We start from the raw sequence: 21,801 nt of genomic DNA on the forward strand, positions 1-21,801 counted from the left end.
GCATTGGTCAGGCCACAGTTGGAGTATTGTGTCCAGTTTTGGGTACCGCACTTCAGGGATTTGGACAACCTCGAGAGGGTTCAGAGGAGGGCCACTCATACGGTTAGGGACCTGAACACAAGCCCTACAAGGAGAGACTGAGGGACCCGGATCTCTCCAGCCTCTGCAAGACTAGGCTGAGAAGTGATCTTGTGGCCACCTACAAATTCATCAGGGTGGGGGGGGGGGCAGCAAGAAATAGGAGATGCTCTGTTTATCAGGGCACCCCTTAGCATAACTAGGAAGAACAGCCACAAACTGATGGAGAGCAGTTTTAGGTTAGGCACCATGAATAACTTCTTTATGGTAAGGGTTGCCAACATCTGGAATGGGCTTCCAAGGGAGGTGGTGCTCTCCCCTACCTTGGGGGTCTTTAAGAGGAAGTTAGACATACACCTGGCTGGGATAATCTAACCTCAGCACTCTTTCCTGCCTACGCAGGGGGTCGGACTCGATGATCTACTGAGGTCCCCTCCGACCCTAACATCTGTGAATCCCAAACATTTATGAATCTGTGACATAGAGTAGGGAATAGAGCAAGGAGCAGGAAGCAGTGTAGCAGATTGGGCAGGGGGAAGGGGATCAGAGTGGCACTTCAGCGGGGGGGCAGGACACAGGGATTATCTTGTGGCATACCTGCCAAAGAAGATTGGCCCTCACTGGTCTAAACCCTGAAATTTGTTGTCTGTAGAGGACATAGTGTTAAAGAAAAATTAGTCTCTCAGGAGAGACATATCAAACAATTGTTTGCGTCTTGCTTGAAGTGGGAAGGTATTTACATGGTTCCAATCAGGGCTACTCAGGGCTGGGAACTTAATGGACTTGAAAAGAAATGACTGACACTTATCTGGGTGCTGGTATCCTTTTTTATACACCATTCACTTGCTTTGATCTAACCCCAGAAGAGCTTGATATCATTCTATGACACTTTCCTGCATAACATCAAATGTTTGGGGGCTGACATTTGGTTTCAGATGATGAACCTCTCAGTTGGAGAGGCCAGATGCCATTTCATGAGCCATTCCTCCCAGTCTATTCAAGCTTCAAGGTTCATCTTTCCACCTGTTCAAGTTTTTTTGCTGGAACCCAACTCGTTTGCCTCTGTCAGTTAAAATGTATAATACCAACAGAACTATTTAACTCATTTTCTGGATAGGGGTTTCAAGTAGCACTAATGGTATCATATTTAGCTGTAACTTTGTGAAACTTCACATAAGTAACCACCAGTTTGAAAGTTTATACATTCTTTCTCTTCCATTTAGCTTTCAGTTACCCCAACTTGCCTTTAAATATAAGTAAGTCCCATTCAATCTGATTCTAATTTCCAACAGCTTCCAGTTTTATTACAGCACTATGATGTGGTACAGACATTCGATAACGCATTCTAACATAAAGTGCTTTAGTCTAATACCACATCAATTGGGGGTAAACCTAGGGCACCTACACACATGCCAGCTGTCTGCTTTGGCTTTTGCTAATGAGCATGTTTGGAGGAGACTTGATTAATCGAGTGTGCTGGAGCATGCTAATTAGTACACCCCAGGAGCCTCTGCATCACACATATTCAGCATCCCTGCACTTCAAAATGGTGGCGGAGGGCACTTTAAAATGTCCACAGCGTCATCTGTTTTCAGCTTTAGTTAATTAGAACAGCTCTCGGAGTTGTTCTAATTAAAGTGCACCCCCCACCACCCCAGAGAATGTATACAGATGCTCTTAGAGCAGGATCCGTGATTTTTAAAGTGCTTTAAACGCTATAACATCTGTTCTGTTCTGTTACAGCTTTAAAGAGCTTTCTGCACCCTTAACACATGTTAAATGTAACATCTGTAGCTAGCCTAAGATCTTAACTCTAAGTAGACTATTCTAGATATTACCCCAGACAACTGCAAAAACACATTAGCAACAAAAAGAAGACCTGTTTCTGATTAATCCTAGCTCTTTAATATTACATTCACTATTACTATTCATTCATGTATAAAATAGAAACCATCATATGTACTGTAACTTGCATATTATTCCTTAACTAGTAAGAACAGGTCACTAAAAATATGTGTAAAAATAAGTATAATAAATGTGTAAAAATAAGTGTAACAATATTTAGCTATGCTTTCTTGCAGAGTTACATGCCTGGAAAGGAATTTGTAGCTATTGTCTTTATTCTTAACAGGAAGTTTGTAGAAGTTGATGCTTCTTTATTTCTAAGAAGGAAGAGACATTTAGGTGAGTATTTTACTCTTATAGCTTTGAAAAGAAAACTGTTGTGTCATTTGCATTCTTGCACATGTGTCTCCAAGTGTTCAGATTACAGGAATGGTACCAGATGCTCTTGTTTATTTAGGATGTGGAAACTTCCTCCCAAATAAATCTGTTTAGTTTCAGGGTTAGAAGTTTGTGCTAACCTTTGTTAAGCATTATTTGTGACCTCCCCAAGTGTATTTTTAACTGCCCAAAACAGGATGTCTCACTTGTATTGGAAAAAAGAGCAGCCAGGATTATTGCATCTTCCTAGTGATTTTTGGTGCAACCTTTTCAAAGATTAAAATCCATTTTGAGTCTGTACCCTATCCTGAGACCTTGGTAGATTACATCTCTTTCCCCAGTTTGATTACTTCCTTTGTTCAAGAACACAACAACCCTATGTATCAAAATAAAATTTAAGTGAAGAAAGGGGAAGGAAAGACAAATATGTTGTCCTTTCAGTCTTCACTTTGAAGTAACTGGAATGTAATTTGCCTGTTCTCCCTTATAACATTATATCTCTTCCGCTGAAAGCAACAGACCACATTCACATAGTTATAAAACTCAAAACTCAAATTCATGATCAAAGAAGAAGAAAAGGACCCCCCACAAAAAAGGTCATAACATTAAAAGGTCACCTGAAAGGGACAAATCTTTCCTTTTGGTTTGGTAGCATCATAAGCATTTAAATCTAGCCGTTACTTAATGAAATTAAAATTAGGTTTTTTGTGTGTTTGTTTTTATTAAAAGAACCCCAAAAGTGAACACACAAGGAACAAAACCGATCCCTGCAGGTACTACCCAGTGGTTGGCATCTGCAATTAGCACCATTGTCTAAACGGACCTGAAAGGCTTTTTATAAGTGTGCCCAGTCTGAGGCAGAACCAGATGCCATCTCCTAGCTTTTTGCCTTATTCACAAGATCCGATGAGCTTCAGAGTATTTTGAATTTAGAACTTGGGAAAAAGTATTTGACAGTCATTTACCCAACGAGCAAGTACAGCACTGACACAGTGTCCTAAGTCTAGACAGACATTCGTTTTAGAAACTACCAGATAGCAGAGCCTTCTGCCTTGCAGTTCTGTTCCACAAAGCCATGGCATTTGTGGCCATACTCTTTCCTGTGCTGAAATACAATATCGAAAGACAGTCTTAGCCTCTTCCTAGCCAGGCCACTAGCAGTGGCAACAATGGTGTCTCAGCTAGAAGTCACTCATACAAAGCAGCAGTTCATTTTTTTTTGCTCATTCCTTTCTTTCTTGCTAAGCATACCAGCAAAGACAATACTGTAGATGAGTATTATGACTGAAACATCTGTCTGAGTGCAACTAAAATACCCATCCATCATCAGCATGTTCCAATTTAGGTATCCATTGGATGTCTTTTAGCCACATTATCACATGACTTCATATAAGCTATTGTACTGGGGGGCATCATAAGCTGCTTTAAAAATGTGAGGTCAGGTATCCATGAGAGCTGAATCATAGACTCATAGAAAAATTGGGTTGGAAGGAACCTCAGGAGGTTATCTAGTCGGATGTCTTGCTCAAAGCAGAACCAACCCCAACTAGATCATTCCAGCCAGGGATTTGTCTAGCAGGGTCTTAAGCACCTCCAAGGATGGAGAAACTGCCACCTCTCTATGTAACCCGTTCCAGTGCTTAACCACTGAGAGAGTTTTTCCTAAACTTTCCTAAACCTAAACTTCCATTGCTGCAACTTGAGACCGCTGCTCCTTGTTCTGTCGTCTATCACCACTGAGAACAGCCTACCTCCATCCTCTTTTGAATGTCCCTTTGGGTAGTTAAAGGCTGCTGTTAAATCCCCACCTCAGTCTTCTATTCTGCAGTCTAAATAAGCCCAGTTCCCTCAGCCTCTCCTCAGAAGTCATGCGTTCTAGCCCCTAAAACATTTTCATTGCCCTGCACTGGATTCTCTCCAATTTGTCTAAAACTGAACACAATACTCCAGATGTGGCCTCACCAGTGCAGAATAGAGGGAAAGAATCACTTCCCTCAATCTGCTAGCAACACTCCTACCAGTGCAGCTCAGTATGCTGTTACCTTTCTTGGTAACAAGGGCACATTGTTGACTCATATTCAGTTATTGTCCACTGTAACCCCCAGGTCCTTTTCTGCAGAGCTGCTACTTAGCCAGTCAGTCCCCAGCCTGCACCAGTATATGGGACTCTTCTGTCTTAAGTGCAGGACTTCGCATTTTCATAGACTTCATAGACATTTGCACTGGAAGGGACCTCGGAAGATCATCAAGTCCAGCCCCCTGCCCCAGGGACAGGAAGTCAGCTGGGGTCATAGGATCCCAGCAAGGTAAGCATCCACATTTCTCTTGAAGGTGTTCAATGTAGGTGCTTGAACCACCTCCGGTGGCAGGCTGTTCCAGACCTTGGGGGCTCGGACAGTAAAGAAATTCTTGCTTATGTCCAGCCTGAAATGGTCTTGCAGTAGTTTATAACCATTCAACCTTGTCATCCCTTGGGGCACTCTGGTGAACAAACGTTCCCCCAGATACTGGTGATAAACTTATAGGTGGCCATCAGATCACCCCTGAGCCTGCGCTATTCCAGGCTAAAGAGCTCTATAGCTCTCAGCCTGTCATCGTAAGGTCTGTTTTCCTGACCTCTGATCATGTGCATGGCTCTTCTCTGGACTCTCTCAAGCTTCTCCACATCCTTTTTGAATTCTGGGGCCCAAAACTGGACACAGTACTCCAGCTGTGGCTTCACCAAGGCCAAGTACAAGGGGAGAATGACATCCCGGGATTTGCTGGAGAAGCATTTATGGATGCAAGCCAGACTTTTGCTTGCTTTATTAGCTGCAGCATCATATTGCAGGCTCATGTTCATCTTGTGGTCAATGATGACCCCCAAGTCTCTTTCTTCCATAGTGCTAGCCAGTATAGCACTGCTGAGCCTATAAGGATGCTGCAGGTTTTTCCTTCCAAGGTGGAGAACCTTGCATTTTTCAGTGTTGAACACCATCAGGTTCTTGTCCGTCCATTTGCTGAGCCTGTCCAGGTCAGCCTGGATCGCCCTCCTGTCTCCAGGTGTGGATGCTTTGCCCCAAAGTTTGGTGTCATCGGCGAACTTGGCCAGCCCGCTTCTGACTCCAATGTCCACGTCATTAATGAAGGTGTTGAACAATATGGGTCCCAGGACAGAGCCCTGGGGGACCCCACTGGTCACAGGGCACCACGACGAGTGACTTCCACCAATTACTACCCTCTGGGTCTGACCCCGGAGCCAATTTCCTAGCCAGCAGATCGTGGTGGACCCAAGGCCACAGTTGGCCAGTTTCACCAAGAGGTGGTCATGGGATACCAGATTGAAGGCTTTTTTGAAGTAAAAATATATAACAAACTCTCTTCTCCCTTGTCCAGGTGATAGGTCACCTGGTCATAAAAAGAAATGAGATTGGTCAAGTAAGCTCTACCCGCAACAAATCCATGCTGGCTATCTCTCAGGCTGTTGGCATCGGCCAGTCCATTAAGGATGGCCTCTTGAATAACTTTTCTAAGACCTTCCCTGGGATAGAGGTCAGGCTGATGGGCCTGTAGTTTGCCGGATCCACTTTCCTCCCTTTTTTGAAGATAGGCACCACGCTGGCCTTCTTCCAGTCTTCGGGCACTACACCAGAGCACCAGGAGTTCTCAAAGATCCAGAGGCTGGGCTATGATGCTCGCCAGCTCCTTGAGTACCCTGGGGTGCAGATTGTCAGGGCCGGCTGACTTGAAGGTATCCAGCCTCTCAAGGTGTTCCTGCATGAGGTCAGCATTGATAGAGGGCAGGGGATCTCCCTCACCCGGACCTCCCTGTCCCATAGTGGGCATGGGCATCCCATGGGACTGATGAAAGACCGATGCAAAGTACCCATTTAATAGGTTAGCTTTTTCCTGGGCATCAGTTGTCAGATGTCCCATCTAGTTCAGCAGGGGTCCGACGTTGCCCCTGCTTTTCCTCTGGCTCCCCACATATGTGAAAAAGGACTTTTTATTGTCCTTGATGCTCAAAGCTATTTGGAGTTCAGTTGCAGCCTTGGCTTTCCTGGTTTGCTCCCTGCAGGACTGGACCAGTGCAGAATATTCCTCCTTGGAGGTGAATCCTGTCCTCCATCCACTTGTCCTTGTTGAACATCATAAGATTTCTTTTGGCCCAATCCTCCAATTATTCTAGGTCACTCTGAATCCTAGCTCTACCCTCCAGTGTATCTACTACACCCCCCAGCTTGGTGTCATCTGTGAACTTGCTGAGGGTGCACTCCATCCCATCTTCCAGATCATTGATGAAAATAGTAAACAAAACTGGCCTTAAGACTGACCCCTGGGGTACTCCATTTGATGTCAGCTGCTGACTAGACCTTAAGCCATTGATCACTACCCATTGAACCTGACAATCCAGCCGGCTTTCTATCCATCTTACAGTCATTCATCCAACTCATACTTCCTCAGCTTGCTTGCAAGAATGCTGTGGGAGACCATAACAAAAGCCATGCTAAAGTCAAGGTATATCATGCCCACTGCTTTCCCCACATCTGCAGAGCCAGTTATCTCATCATGAAAAGCAGTCAGGTTGGCCAGGCATGACTTGCCCTAGGTGAATCCATGCTAACAGTTCCTGATCACTTTCTTTTCCTCCAAGTGCTTAGAAATGGATTCCTTGAGGATCTGCTCCATGATTCTTCCAGGGACTGAGGTGAAGCTGACTGGCCTGTAGTTCCCTGGATCCTCCTTTTTCCCTTTCCTAAAGATCAGCTCTATATTTTCCCTTTTCCAATTATCTGGGACCTCCTCAGTTTCCACAATTTTTCAAAGATAATGGTCAGCAGCTCTGCAATCATATCAGCCAACCTTGTCAGCACACTCGGATGCACTGCATCCAGTCCCAAGGACTTGCACATATCCAGCTTTTCTAAATAGTCAGTACCTATTCTTTCACCACTGAGGGCTGCTCACCTCCTCCACCAATTGTGCTACTAGGTGCAGTAGTCTGGGAGCTGGCCTTGCCTATGAAGACTGAGGTAAAAAAGGCATTGAGCACTTCAGCCTTTTCCTCATTATCTGTCACTAGGTTTGTCTCCCCCATTCAATAAGGGACCCACACTGTCCCTAACTTACTTGTAGAAACCCTTCTTGTTACCCTTCATATGTCTTGCTAGCTGCAATTCCAGTTGCACTTTGGCCTTCTTGAATTCATCTCTGCATGCCTGAGCAATGCTCTTATACTCTTCCTAGTCATTATCCAACCTTCCACTTCTTGTAAGCTTCTTTTTTGTGTTTAATCTCACTGAAGAGCTCTCCGCTAAGCCAAGCGTGCCATATTTCTTATTCTTCCTACACATTGGGATGGTTTGTTCATGAACCCTCAGTGAGGTTTCTTTAAAATACAACCAGCTGTCCTGGACTCCTTTCGCCATTCAGACTGGCCTCCCAGGGGATCTTTCCCATCAGTTCCCTGAGGGAGTCCATACTCTGCTGCTCTGCTGCCCAACTTGCCATCCACTTCCACATCCCCCACCAATTCTTCCCTGTTTGCGAGCAACAGAAGAACATCGTTTCTAGTTGGCATCTCCAACACTTGCACCACAAAGTTGTTTCCAACACTCTCCAAAAACTTCCTGCATTGTCTGTGCACCTCCCAGCAGGTGTCAGGGTGATTGAAATCCCCCATGAGAACCACGGTCTGTGATCAGGAAACTTCTGCTAGTTGTCTGAAGAAAGCTTCATCTACTTTAGGTTGCAAGGTGGTGCATCCCCTGGCCTGTTTAGTAGTCTTACTCCAGTTACTTAACTTCTATGTAAAAGTTTTGGAGTTTTACGTAGAAGTTAAGTCATTGGAATAGAAGTCAACATAGTGCCACACTTGCTCTTTAAGTTAAAAGAATTACAAGGTTCCAGAGAAGATGAACTCCTCACCTATGGTGAGGCAATGACCTAGTTTTGACACCTGAGCATGCGCAGTTTAGTCTATGTCCATGACTAAGTGTTCAGGCCAAAAACCTAGTGAACACGTACAATATATGCGATATCTGGGCTAAGGTGATCAAAGGTATGACTGGGACAACTGATGACTGATAAGAGACTGGCAGCACCTCAGATAAAATGATTGGCCAAGAGAGCGATTCGCAGAGGTGGCATGATTAGGACCTATAAGAAGGGCTTGCACCCAAGGCTGGGTGTGTGCCTGCTGCACAAGTGAGTTTGGAGCGAGTGGAAGCATCTGTGAGGTATGTGTTGGGCTGCCTGATATGGGCGTTGTGTGTGTGTCATGGTTATGTCTATTAAGAAAACTTGGGTCATTGTAAGATATGTATGAAACTCTGAGGATAGTTTGATTTTTTTTGAGTGTGTCTATCTGGGTGGAGCAAGGCTCCCCAGTGACACAAATATAGGACCCAACGCAGCAGATGACCGGTGCCAAGGTGACCATTGCCTTTTGGTTGGTAAAGTATCACCCTCCCTTGAAAAAGGAGACTGAGTACCCAAAGAAGGGAAAAAGCTCCTGCAGAGTGGGAGTCTTGGGATAGTTCACTGTAGGTAACTATTAAGGCTGTGCGAATGGAACACCGTTCTGTTTCAACTTCCATTTCACCGTTTCGACGGGACAGTGTTTTGTTTCAAGTGTCATTTAATTTTGAAACCGCTGTTTCGTTTCGTTTTGTCGAAACTGTTTCACTCTTTCGACTCCGTTTCAACGTTTTGCCCATAGGCTATAATGGGGAAGTACAAAACTGCCTATAACTTTGACATTTCTTGCCTTATTCAGATGGAAACTGAGTTCTGAGGCCATGAAGTCTGTCAGCTTTCAAGGAGATAGGCACTGGGGTTTCTGGGAAACTGAACCTCAGGCTGCTGACAGACAAAACTTGTGACATGGGTGACTGTGTCTGTGTTAAGGCGTGCCCTCCTCACTGGTGCTGGGGCATCTACATGATACGGTAGTGTTCTCCAGTGAGGTCTCCTCCTACAGCCTCAGTCCGGTCCGCCATTTTAAATGACAACAGGTACAAAATAAGTTAGTGGATGAGCAATAGGCTTGTGCAAAGTGGCTAGTATTCGCTTCAGATTCAGCTGATTCGGGGGACAGTGATTAAATTCGGTGATTTGAATCACTGTCCTGCTGCAGCTACCGGGGACTGCCCGAATCACCAACCGAAGCTTCGCACAGTCCTAGTGAGCAGCACTAGCACAGTAGTACCAGCAGCATCTCAGGCAGCCAAACTGTGACAGAGCTCTTCTCTCCTCTCCTGCAGGAGCTTCTTCTCCAGCATGCGTGTTAAGGCACGTCCTCACCCTGTGTGTGTGTGTGTGTGTGTGTGTGTCAGCTGGCCGGGGATAGGTGCTAGGGGTGTTGGTCTAGGGACATGGCACTGGCAGCCGAAGTCCTTTAGGTCAATCTGGTGTCTTTTAGTAGACAAACTGAATAGTTAGAGAAAGCTAGGACAGTGAAGGTCTCTGTTCTGATTTTATGGAGAGGGGTTTTCCTTGATTGTCCGAAGGAGCTAAGCGGCTTATGGTTACTGAAATAAGAATTTTTATAAAAGAATTGAATGGAAGTTTGTTTTGGATATATAAACAATGTGTTACTTGTGGTGTGTGATGGGTTATGTTGTGTTTTTATGTCTATATATTTATTATTAAAAACCCCCTGAATATTTAGAGAAATATATCTTAACAAGCTTTTGGGTTGAAAAATCCTTTGTCAGGCTGAGGAAGCACCTGCATTTGGTCTGTGTGTGTGTTGGTCCTGGATGGAAGGAATAGTAAAGAAGCCAGAGGCTGGCCTGGCATGCAATACAGGCAAGAAAGCCAGTCAGTGAAAATGGAAATGGAGGCATCAGGGGGTGAGGGACAGGCTGGGGTGGGGTGGGAAGAGGGATGTAACAGCACAGGTGTGCAGAGGTACCCGGGGAGTCAGAGTCCGGCACGCTGCAGTGTCAGAGTTCCAAAGTCTATGTTGAGTCCATGAGTTTCGGTACCTACTACCTAGGAGGCTGATGAAGTGCAGTTCATAGGCCTGACTCTGAAAAGTGGTTTGTAAATTTAAATAAGCACTGAACCTTGCTAAGCTAACCTCGTCACCAGAAGCCAACTTCCTACAGCTCAACACACAAAATCTGCCAACTATCTCCAGTACTCCTACAAACTGCTCACCAGAATCTATCAAAGGCAACAAAACCCAACTACCTGTGGGGGCACATTCCTCACCAAAAAGCCACTCTGTCTCCAGTCTCTCAGGCCTGATCCTGAAAGGGAATTTACTTTTCACAGTCGGGCCTATGAACTACTTTTCACAGCCGGGCCTATGAACTTCACTTCATCAGCCTCCTAGGTACAGAAACTCATGCCCTACTCAATATAATATTTCTTGCTACATACACATGGTTTTTATCTTTCAAACCATAGTAATTAGCTAGATTTTCTGTTAAACTGGAAACTGGACACAAATTCTGCATAGCATCTAAACTCATGCTAGGGCGCTCATGCTACAGACTCAACAACATTTGCAACTAACAGCTACGTGACAAATCTGCCTATGACAGAGGCCACCCTTTTAGAATTTAATATTTATTCATGGAGTTAATGTTCAAGCAATTTATCCTGTCCCAGGTACATTAAGTTACTCTTTGGTATGGAAACAGCAAGCAGATGCTTTTTAAATAGCAGCCACTGTATTTAGACTCAGAAAATATTCTAACAACAGGCCACACGCTTATCCACTCCCACCCAAAGCAATCCCAGACATTTAACTTTCCTATTACTGAAATGCATCCACATCATAGGAGACACACACAGCAATGCTCCACAAAAATTCACAACAGAGAATCCCTTAGCCAAAAGAAATGGCAGAGGAAGACAGCAAAATCGGACAAGAATGACCCAACTACAAATTCAGACAGGACAAATCTCCATTCCAGTTGCGGTCTTTTTTTTCCCCCCTTCCCCTGTAGAATTAAATCAAAAATTGTCTTAAGCAATCTGGCACTCAACAGCTAGGAGATTAATTGAGTATAGAGAGGATTTTGGCAGTCAAACTAGACCATAAAAGATGCACATTCTGCCAAGATCCAAAGTTTGTGACTGCCGTGTTTCATCACTGTGCATTTAAAATACACTTCTTCAGCGGAACATCACCTGAAACACCAGGTGAGAAGAGTACAGTTTACAGCATAACACAACCTCTCTTCAGACTCAAGATTTTAACTTGCACATAATTGAGACTTTGTGTTTATGACAAAGCATATCATTTTATGGCTTATTCAGTTCATTTGGCTTGTTTCTGTACCTGAAGAGAGAGGCTTTGATTAAGATTAGGAGCCTGGGGAGTTATGTGTGGGTAGAACAGTTAAAAGACACAGGCTGCTTGACAGGGAATACGAAGGTATATTTTAATTCAATTTAAAGCCTGAGTAGCAGGCGTAAAACACACAGCACAAACTATATGGCATGTAAAATGAAGTCTTTCTTTTCCGTAAGGTAGATACCACCTTGCAAGTTTGGTTCTGTGAGACTAGCGATGTAGGCAGAATTATTTATGTCCCTGTGTGCCACCAAAAACTATATCCCTCTTATTGTGGAAAATGACCTAAAATATTTAGTTTCTGAGCATTGTATGGGCTATTTAACTCATACATAAGTCTGACATCTGGTGTTCCAGTGCACAGGGGGCCGGCCCTGGGAGCAGCTCGAGGCTGCTCGGGCCCCACATGGTGCACAGGTTGGCGCAAGGAGAGTCGACCCCAAGAGCAGCTCGAAGCTGCTCAAGTTAGCCCTCCCTGGTTTTAGGCCGGATAGTCAGAGCCCCACAGTGTGGTGCAACATTGAACTAAAAGAGTCCCGGTGCCCAGAGCAGTTCCTGGGAAGGAAAGAGACCCCTGGCATGAGGCCGGGGAACCAGAGCCAGTGAAGGCTCGGCTCCTGTAGGAGCTCCCAGGGTGCCCAGTGCAGGGCACAGGGTCCAGAGGGAAGGGCCCCCAGCTCAAGGCTGATGGCTCCAGGTGGCCTGAGACGGTGCGGGGACCCAGAGGCCAGATCAATAGCCTGAGTGGAAGGACTGAGAGTTACTGGGAACCCAGGTCCCACAGGGGAGGTGCCCCCAGGCAAGGGACCCTAGAAGGAGTGGGCAGGGGGGAAGGTCCCACAAACCCTCCACTCCCCAGGGTAGGAGGGGAGGAGACCCCAAATACACACTGGGGAGGGTCTGGTGGACCCTTTGAGGGACCAAGTGGTTGGAACCCAGATAGGATGCATCTAATATCTGGTACAGTTATGCTTCATAGTTGGTATCTATTGCCATTGTGGGTCTTATAAATAGTTGGGTGTATTAATTCTGTAAAATGGGCTCTGTAAGGATGTCTCTATTAGCTAACCCACTTGTGGTACAGACTTGCTGAATTGACTGTCCCAGGATCCACCCCTCTTCTGGGTCTGGGGCACAGGTACTTCCCTGAATGTCCTCCCTGGGGCAGACTTCCTCTTGCTACAGACCGTTATACGTATATTTGTATCTATACCTGTACCTGTATCTATTTTAAAGAGTTTTATATATATAAATGTTTGCAACTAAATAAATTGTATACAGTTAAAAACTTTGGACCTGGGCTAACTCTAAAGAGGAAAAAGGGATCCACCCTAAATTCCGGCATCCCTCTCACAGCACCCCCTCCTGCCTACCCATCCCATCCCATCCCATCCCATCCCATCCCATCCCATCCCATCCCATTGAGGACAGGGCACACTTTTGGGTATACCCACGTTACACATGGAAGACAATCATGCTGGACTGCAAGGGATTGCCAATGACACAAATAGACTACAAAGGCTTAGGTTCTATTCAAAATGGGATTCAAACCAAGAAATACGGGGCAATTAAGCTATTCTAACTGAAGTCCACTGAGAAGGAAAGTGTAATGTTGCACTTGCAAAGTCAGTTACTACACCACATTTACACAGGACCCTTTCATCAGTAGATTTGGAAGGGCTTTACAAAGAAACTCAGTACCAACCTCTGCATTTCACAGAGGGGAAAATAGAGACACAGAAAGAAAGGATTTGCCCAAAGTTGCCAGGTAGGGCTAGTGGAAGAGCAAAGAACAGAATCGGGGTCTCTTAGTCCCCGGCCTGTACTCTGTCCCAAGTGTCCTAATGTGTCCATATGCTTGCTGTCACTTCAATTTGGTCATTACTAAAAAAGCAGGCTGGAATGTTTAAATGAGGTAAAAGATTTGAGTTATTAAGACACTACAGTTTTGAAAAGTTTTACCTGTGGTGCCCACCTCAGCTTTTAAATAGGTTTGTCATACATGGCTTTGTTTCTGAACATTAGCTTCCACAGCCACAAAGCTGAGTGAAAAGAACAGATCCCTTTTTTTTTTAGAAAAGCTATTTTAGCTGATAAAAATGAAACAACACTGAGGAGTTAGCAGAGCGTATCCACTTGGAAACAAAACACACCTTCAAAACCAGGCACTCTCTCAGAGCATACACACAGAGGCACACATGCATGCAAACCCTCCCTATAAAAACCCTTGATCAAGTAAATTAGGTGCAACATATTTCACAGGAAAATAAAGACTGTTTAGACTCAAAAGTGGTGTTTAAACAGAATAATTCCCAGCTTTAAAAGGTTGTGTCAGAGTGATCTGACATACCACAAAACAGTAAAATGGATTGAAAGCAGTACAAGAAATGACCAAACGAGACATCCCTGGAAACAGGAAAGAAATCCAGAAGACAGGAAATTTTCTTATATCCTAACTAACCACCGCAGCTTGAATGAGGCACAGAGGTTAACCACATTTTAATTCTCTCTTGTTCACAGAAATTGCAGTTTAATAGTCTTGAGACAGTTCTTGGGAACGGGGGTAGGAGGAGAGTGGGAAATCAATAACTTTTTCTTCAATTAATATCTCCTCCCCTTAGTGATTATTTTGTGGCTTTTTAATGAAACCCAGGTAGCTGCTCTTGAACTATCACTGAGACCAAATTATTGTGCTAAATCCAAATACAGCATTCTAAGACTTTGTTTTTTTTTTAAAAAAGTAAACCCAAATCACAACGAATCTAACCTTCTCTTGTACAAAATCCAAAATGTTCTTGAAGTCCAGGTCATCATAATAGTGTCTAATTCCCTCTTGGATGTTGGAATGGAAGACAGTATTCATCTGGGAAAATAAGAAAGAGAAACTCTATGTCACACTGTGAGAAGATGCTTGAAAAAAAGATAGCAAGATAAAAAAGATATATATTAGGTTATACAGATGATTTTTATTACAGCAAATGACCTCTGTCTTACTGCATCACTGTCAAAGGGTTTGACCTTATATATTCTGCAGCATTGTCACTTGGCAATTTTATTTGGAGTTTCAATATATGGCGTGTGTCTCAATGTTCCAATTACCAAGGACTGGAGATTACTTGAAACTCTCATCTTTCACTTAAGAAGATAAAAGCTTCTCATCATTGTTGGGAAGAAAAGGTTGAAAACAAAGTCAAACCCTCAAAAACTAGAAGGCAAATGAGAATTTGCTTCTCAGCACACTGACTCCCACTCCTAGTCCATTGCTACATCTGCACAGGCAAGGGTGCCTAGGTCAATAGCTACCCTAGCCCTGGGGTGTTTTACTCAACAGGACGTTCCAACCCTTTTATAACCCCAAGCCATGTCTGCTCTAGAAGATGGTGTTCTTGCTCTTATGTTGTTCTCTTAATCCTGATCTTTCAAATAAGTTGAACTTTACAAGGCAGCAGCTCACTTTAGTAAATTGAGTAGCTATCATTTTGAATTCACCCACAATACATGCTATTAACTCAGATGCTAGAAAGTTATGACACACTCCTCTAGCACAGACATCTAGATGGGCCACAACACTTGCATGTCCCTCTCTAATCAGCATTTCTTAAATACTGCATACTCATTTTGTTTTACAGGGTTACAGAAGATGAGAAGTAAGACTTTCAACCCTCCCCTAAGGCAATGGGACTTTTAGGGTGCCTATACAAGAGCAGAAAGGCTGCTCCGATGTGCTGTAATTCCAATTACTGTGTTCCAGCAGCATCCTGCATCTCATTCAGTGAGCTTTAGATAAAGTGGCTCTGCCCTCATTTTGAAGTGCAGGGATGCTGATACATGACATGCTTCATGGCGCTTTAGTTAGAGTGGCTCTACGAGCTTCTCTAATTAAAGCACCACCCCGCCCCCACCCCGGAGCACATTTATGAATACCTTTGAGTCCCATTCTCCAAAAATGACTTTTGGCAATCTTATCTTGGGGCTGGCATTTCAATGTGCCTGAATAAACCAAGGTTCAAATTCCACTGACTCTCAATGGCCTTGGGGCATGTGCTCCTTTTTCCTTTACTCTTTTTTTTTTTTCCTTCAAAAGGTATGAAACTACCAGAATTTACTGTGAGGAATGGGATTTCTGAGATCTGTAGAAGTGCACAACTCCAGGCAGCATCACCTGGTTCTTCAAAAAAGCCACAAAGCCTTCATTTTCTATATAAGCACAGATTCTAGTAAATCAAAAAACTTTATCCACCTGCCTCATATTCTATTAGCAAGATGCATGTAGGTATTGATTGAAGAAGCCAAAAGCATTGTAGTTTGTGTCAGTCTTAGAAATCCATCCACAGAACAGACTATTTTAGCATTTGCTAAAATACTCTGGGATTTCAGCCCTTTGCACAGGCAGCCCTAACTTCAGGGGAACTGAGAATTGTCCTTTTGCTTATGCTTAGTTGTACCAGATCAGATTCCCCCAACCCTGCAAGCCCCTTTCCCATCTTCTTAGATTGATTTTATTGATCATATTTTCCTGTTTGTGTTTCAAAGGACTTTCTTTAAATCAAGCAGTAAGGACCTCTATGGTACAACGTGTCGGGTGAGAGGTGGCATCCCACTTCTGAGAAAGAAACAGTTATCAGGTAACTGCTTCTGAGTGCTGTAAGTGAATTGGTTCAACCGCTCGCAGAGCTTCTCTTTGGAAACATATGCCCGAGAAGAGGTTCTGTTTATTAGGGATGGTGGGTTTTTTGGGGCTCCATACACCAAGCAGACAGGTAGCCATCTGCACTGCAGATCCCAGATTATCTACTCAGAACAAACAGCCCAGAATCTAATTATTTCGATGCTCTTGTTTTTCAAACTAAATGGATTCCTGGCATGGGAAGAGGGCTGGGCTTGTGGCAGAGACCTCCAGCATTTCTTCCTATGCTTCGTGTTAGCAAAAAATCTTTAGTGGGCAGAGCGTAACATTCAAAAAGCTCCTCTCTTCCTACATCTTTTTGGTATTAGGCATGCAATTCTATACTCAGTTAGATTAGCAGCATTCTCCCATCAGGATTGGACCTGTTCAGTAATGCCCCACAGTCTCCAGGGATGCATCCTGCTTGAACTGCAGCTTTTCATGGGAGGTAAAACTCAAGTACTCAACTGGCTAGAATAGCATCTGTAGCCCCCTGCCTGCCCTTTGCTTTTTCTGCCAAGGCTGCCAAGCATGGATGGACCAAAGACCCCATACAAGAGACCCAGTGGCAAAGGAGAGGAGGAAGCCCTGATAAAGACTAACAACGTGGTATGACAGCTGTTTCACAGATACATAGAGGGTGGCACCTTCTAGGGCTAGCAACCTGGTGCTTCAGCATGACTGAACTAATTGTGGAAGGGAGTGAAGGGGATGCAAACAAACAAGCAATGGGGCTAAAGAATAGAGAAGAGTGAGGAAGCCGTCCCAAGGAACAAAACAGTTTACTAAAAAGTCCTGAAAACAAAGAGTTGTGAGTTTGCAAGAGTTCATAAGAGGAAAGGTATGTGAAAGAGCCAGTCTCCCTTCCAACTCACAGCACTGCCTGAGGAGATTACAGATTTGTCTAAAAAATGCTTTAGATTTTTTTTTTCCAGGTAGGACATGATAATATTATGTAACATCCCAACACCTCACCAGCAAATAATGTTAACAAAAAAGACCACATCTAATATAATCTCCTCTGGTAGTCAGCAGAACTGAATCAGAACTTAAGATATCTTGGGAAGTTTGTACCCACTCATCCTGCAGGTTTTTTTCCCCAACAACATACCTCTCGGAGCAGCAGAGCTATAGCCCTTCCAGATGAGGGTCAGAAAAGGAAAGAGCAGCTGAAGAAAAGCTAATTTCTGGTTAATTTTTGGTCTCTGCCAAAATTTTTCATGTGAGCTTGCCATTCTTGAATGGCACCCATGAAGGAGGAGACTGGACTCTCCTAGCTATCCTGGGGAAAGTCCCCTCCTGGTCCACTTGCACCATTTGCCTGAGGAAAGGTGCTAAGAGTCCTGATCTCCTGCTTTCCGAATGGAATTGACCATTAAATAAACACACAATTCACTGAAGGCAGCTTTCTGCAGCAGAAGTCTGAGTTCATCAAAGAAAAGCAAAAGCTTTTCCAAATGGCAATACCTCTCCCCAGAACCCAGCCTTCCTTGTGGTAGAAGCAAACTGCTTAACTCCAGATAGCTGACCCAGTTCCTCCATGCTCACTGAGGGGCATTCAGCTGTGGTTTCTGCCCTAAGCATGTTAACTCTTTCTCTGTCAGCCAATACACAAGATCCCTTTTGCCATCTCACAGGGGGAAGACCACCAGGTACCACCAAGACCACCTAGCCCCACTGCCAAAACTAAGTATAACTGTAGGTCTTTTATATGCCACTTCTGTTGTAGACTGGGGCACTGAAATAATTTACCTGCCTAGTCTCTCTTCATTAAAACAGAAGTGGCTAAGTCCTGTGGGTGAAGCCCACAGGGGAAAAAAAGGTCGACCGTTCCTTAGGTTTTCCCTCATACATTTAGTATTAAGGGGTGTATGTACATGCCATGATATTTGCCCTTTCAGGCACTGCAACTGTGCGTCTGTTTGCACGAGTGGGATTTCCTGACATTTTAAAAGTCTTTTTGGTGCATTAAAGTAAAACTGCTTGGACATATAATTTATGACTGGGTATTAGGGGTGTGCGAAGCGGGCCCTATTTGATTCAGATTTGGCCTGAATCGGGGACAGTGATTCGATTCATTGATTCGGATTACTGTCTCTGATTCGATTCGGCCGAATCTGAACCTGATGATTCGATGCCGATTCGGAGAATTAGAGATTCAGCCATAGACACGGCTTTAAACGTTTTTTCTACATACCTTGAGGCACCAGGCGTGGCTCGTGACCGCTGCAATGCTGGGGCAGATGGTGCATCCCACAGGAGCGCAGGGCCCGCCCCACCACGTGCTCAGTGGTGAACCTGGAAGTGGACCAGAAGTACTTTCGATCCACTTCTGGATCCACCTGGGAGCGCATTGGGGGGGCCCCCCCATCTTCCTCTGTCTCTGCAATCAGCTGCGGTGGGACCCTGGGTGCCCCCCAGACCCAAGAGGCACCAGTTACTGAGCCGGGGGGGCATGGGGGAAGACCCAGAAGTGGATTGGAAGTGCTTTGAGGCCCCCATGCTTCTGTGGGATGCTCCAGCCACCCCACCATCGCAGCATTCATGAGCCACCTGTTATCTTGAGGTATATAGAAAAAACATTTAAAGCTGTGTCTATGTCCAAATTGCTGAATCTTTCTGAATCTCTCCGAATTGATTCAGAGAGCTCTGATTCAATTCAAAGAGATTAAAGGATCTCATGATTCAATTTGGATTTGGAGATTCGGCCACCAAATCAGGCCGAATCTCCGCTGAATCGAATCAGGGACCGAAGCTTTGCACAGCCCTACTGGGTATCATGTCACTAACCTCCCCACACCCTCAGTCGGGCTGTGTCTTTAGAGGTGGAAAAGAACTGTTACATCAGGGGCAGAAAAAAGATAAGTCTGAGGTGAAAACTCATAAAAATGCCGAGCTTTGTCTGCAGCCTGTACCTGCTCCCCGACCCCGTTTTTTCCCCCCAGTCTCTGGCCCTGCACAGAGCCATACTGTGCAAGTCCCACTGGCATCAGGCCTAGCATCTGGCAAAATACTGCCAGAGCTACAAAGGGGAGAGGAGGCCCCTTTGGAGCATTAGCACCATGTTTCAATCTTTAACCAGCACTTTCAGTAATTTAATTGTGCCCAAAGTTATGTTAAGGGAGAAAGTAGTAGCCAGTTGAGGACTCTTCCAGTAATTCCTAGAGCGGGTTTCATTGAGGTTACTCTGACATGTTGGATACTTCAAATTAAGCAGTAATCGAATATAAAATGCATCTTACAGATGTTTGGAAAGCTTATTAGCTTGCTCAAAGCACAGTCTCTAATGCCAGGCAAGAGGCACTACTCCCCGAGTCATTTTGTGGTTTGACTTCTGACAAGAAACTGGCAAGCACAAACACTCAGAAATATTAATTACGAGAAGAGGATTTGGGCTGTTTCTTCAGGGGGGTGGGGTGAGGATCATTCTTGCAGGATTGATTCTGACATGAAAATTACAGAGGTTGGGTGAGCTGGGGAATAGGGAAGAAGGATGCCAGAGAAATTTGAAAAGGAAGATGTGAGAGGAGTGAACTAAGATATGTCACCATAGGAAACAGAGCCTGCTGAGAAGGGAAAAAGAAAGCAAGACTGGTGGAGAGGGCCTTTAAGAAACTACTCATGCAGAAGTTTATTAAAATGTTAATTCTGCTCTTTTCCACACCTTTGAACAACATGCCCAGCTATCTCATTTTCTGCCCCCCCCCCTCTTTTGACGACCATCGTTAGTTTGAAGACAAACAAGAATAAGCTGTAGGTTTGCCGTAGCTGACACCTTTGCCCCTACTGTTTTAATGAGTTGCTTCTAACATGCTTGTGCTGTGTATAATCCAAGGCTCTCCTGGATGTTTTCCTGGGATGATCAAGACCATTTTTAGAACAGCTCCATGTGCATAGGCTGTGCCCTCACTAGCTACACAAATATAAGGGGATTTACATCTTTGGCACTTGTCTTCCTGGGGGGTGGACTGTGAAGTACATCCTGAGGATACCTGTGCAGAGGGTTACTGGGTCTTGCAGAATATCAACAAAGGGAACACAAATGTGGCTACTGAGAGTGTTAATACAGAACCTAGGACACTCATGCAGCTAAATCAAAGCAGTTGGCATTGCCATGCTGATGTTTTCTATATCCTGGTCCAGCCCTTAAGGCTATGAGATGGCCCATGGTCACGTGTGTCAATTCTTGGATTCAGTTTAGGGCAGTTTGAATTAAGCACGTGGTTTCTGGTAGGGAAAAGAGAATTTGATTCTCTATTTCTATGGCTTAGTCTGGCCTATACATTTCAGGTCTGGATTCATTCTTATCCTAAAGCTGACTAGGGGCTGGGTTAGGCCCATAAGTTTGAAGATTTGGTTTGAACTCTTTTTTTTAAAAAGAAACCTGAAAGATTTTGGTCTTTGTCAGCCTCAGAACTCAAGAATGCTTTTTCTTCTCTCCTGAGTTCATGTCTGTCCTGGTGCTGCAGTATTCAGATAAGGAGGTTAAAGTTATCAAAAAAAGATATCACCCACAAAAACCTTCAGAAGTCTAAAGCCGATCAAGATTGCCATAGCAAGCACACGTCAGTTCAGGCTGGGACTATAAGTGCCTTTGGCAACCATACGCTGCATTTAATAAACCTAGTGACCTACCATCTCTCTCTTATTTGTCCCAAAACACCGACATGTCCAGAGCATGGAGCATGGTCTGCTGTTATTGCTTGTGCCTGCATTACAACTCATATGCAGGTGACAAGATTTCACACAGGTAGCACACCAACAACTTTCAAGAGCTCTTATAAGCATACTGTACCAACAGATTAGACAATTGCTCCTTTAATGTGATAAAGCAATCCCAGCTGATATGCATTCTCCTGACTAATGCCATCTGTGACCTTTACCAAGCATACCAGCATCAGAAAATTTTATAGTGTGGGTACTCGAGAAAGAACATATTCCCCAGATGAAAGATTCTTACTCCCCAGAAAGCAAAATAATCTATTTACAAGTGCTTGTAATTAAATCTAGACTTTAAGACAGTGGTTAAATAGCTAACAGCTACATAATTCAATTCCAGCAGCACAAACTCTCCATGTTGCTTGATACAAAACAACACAGGCAGCTACCTAACTTATATCATCTGCAATTCCATGAGCACATTTACATGTCAACTGGCATAATTAAGTGCCTGGTGCTTTTTTTCCCACTAGATAATTTATTTCTGATTTTCTCTTCTTAGCTTGTTAATAGTAAATCCAATTAAAAACCCTGTTCTTTACAAGTCTAATAAACAACCAAATGCAGATTTGTGTAGCGTGGCAATTTTCGGTCAAGTAGATTCATTGCTTGTCAAATTTCTGTTCTGTCTTACCAATGGCTTGATTTTAATTAAATGTTAGTATCCCCCATTAAATTTAAATTAAGGCATCACTTACACACTAACAGTTGCATCCAATCTGCATGCTTAACTGAAAGGTTGCAATTCCATTCCAAAAGAATTTTGCAACTTTTTCTCTGTTCCTCTAATCAGTCCCTTCCATTGCTCATGAGGTAAGAGCAA

General features: G+C 44.1%; 1 protein-coding gene across 4 annotated transcripts in view; it reads right to left on the minus strand.

Moving 5' to 3' along the window:
• LOC102562685 (tetraspanin-15) overlaps nucleotides 1-21,801 on the minus strand; it is a 282,668-nt gene that overhangs the window by 86,922 nt on the left and 173,945 nt on the right. For all 4 annotated transcript variants that reach the window (XM_059730567.1, XM_059730568.1, XM_019482686.2 and 1 more), the window contains one exon: nucleotides 14,361-14,456. In XM_059730567.1, coding sequence (XP_059586550.1) covers nucleotides 14,361-14,456 — 96 coding nt within the window. The remainder of the gene's footprint in view (nucleotides 1-14,360; nucleotides 14,457-21,801) is intronic.

This window comes from Alligator mississippiensis, chromosome 7 (genome assembly GCF_030867095.1).
Source record: "Alligator mississippiensis isolate rAllMis1 chromosome 7, rAllMis1, whole genome shotgun sequence".
NCBI classification, from domain to species: domain Eukaryota; kingdom Metazoa; phylum Chordata; order Crocodylia; family Alligatoridae; genus Alligator; species Alligator mississippiensis.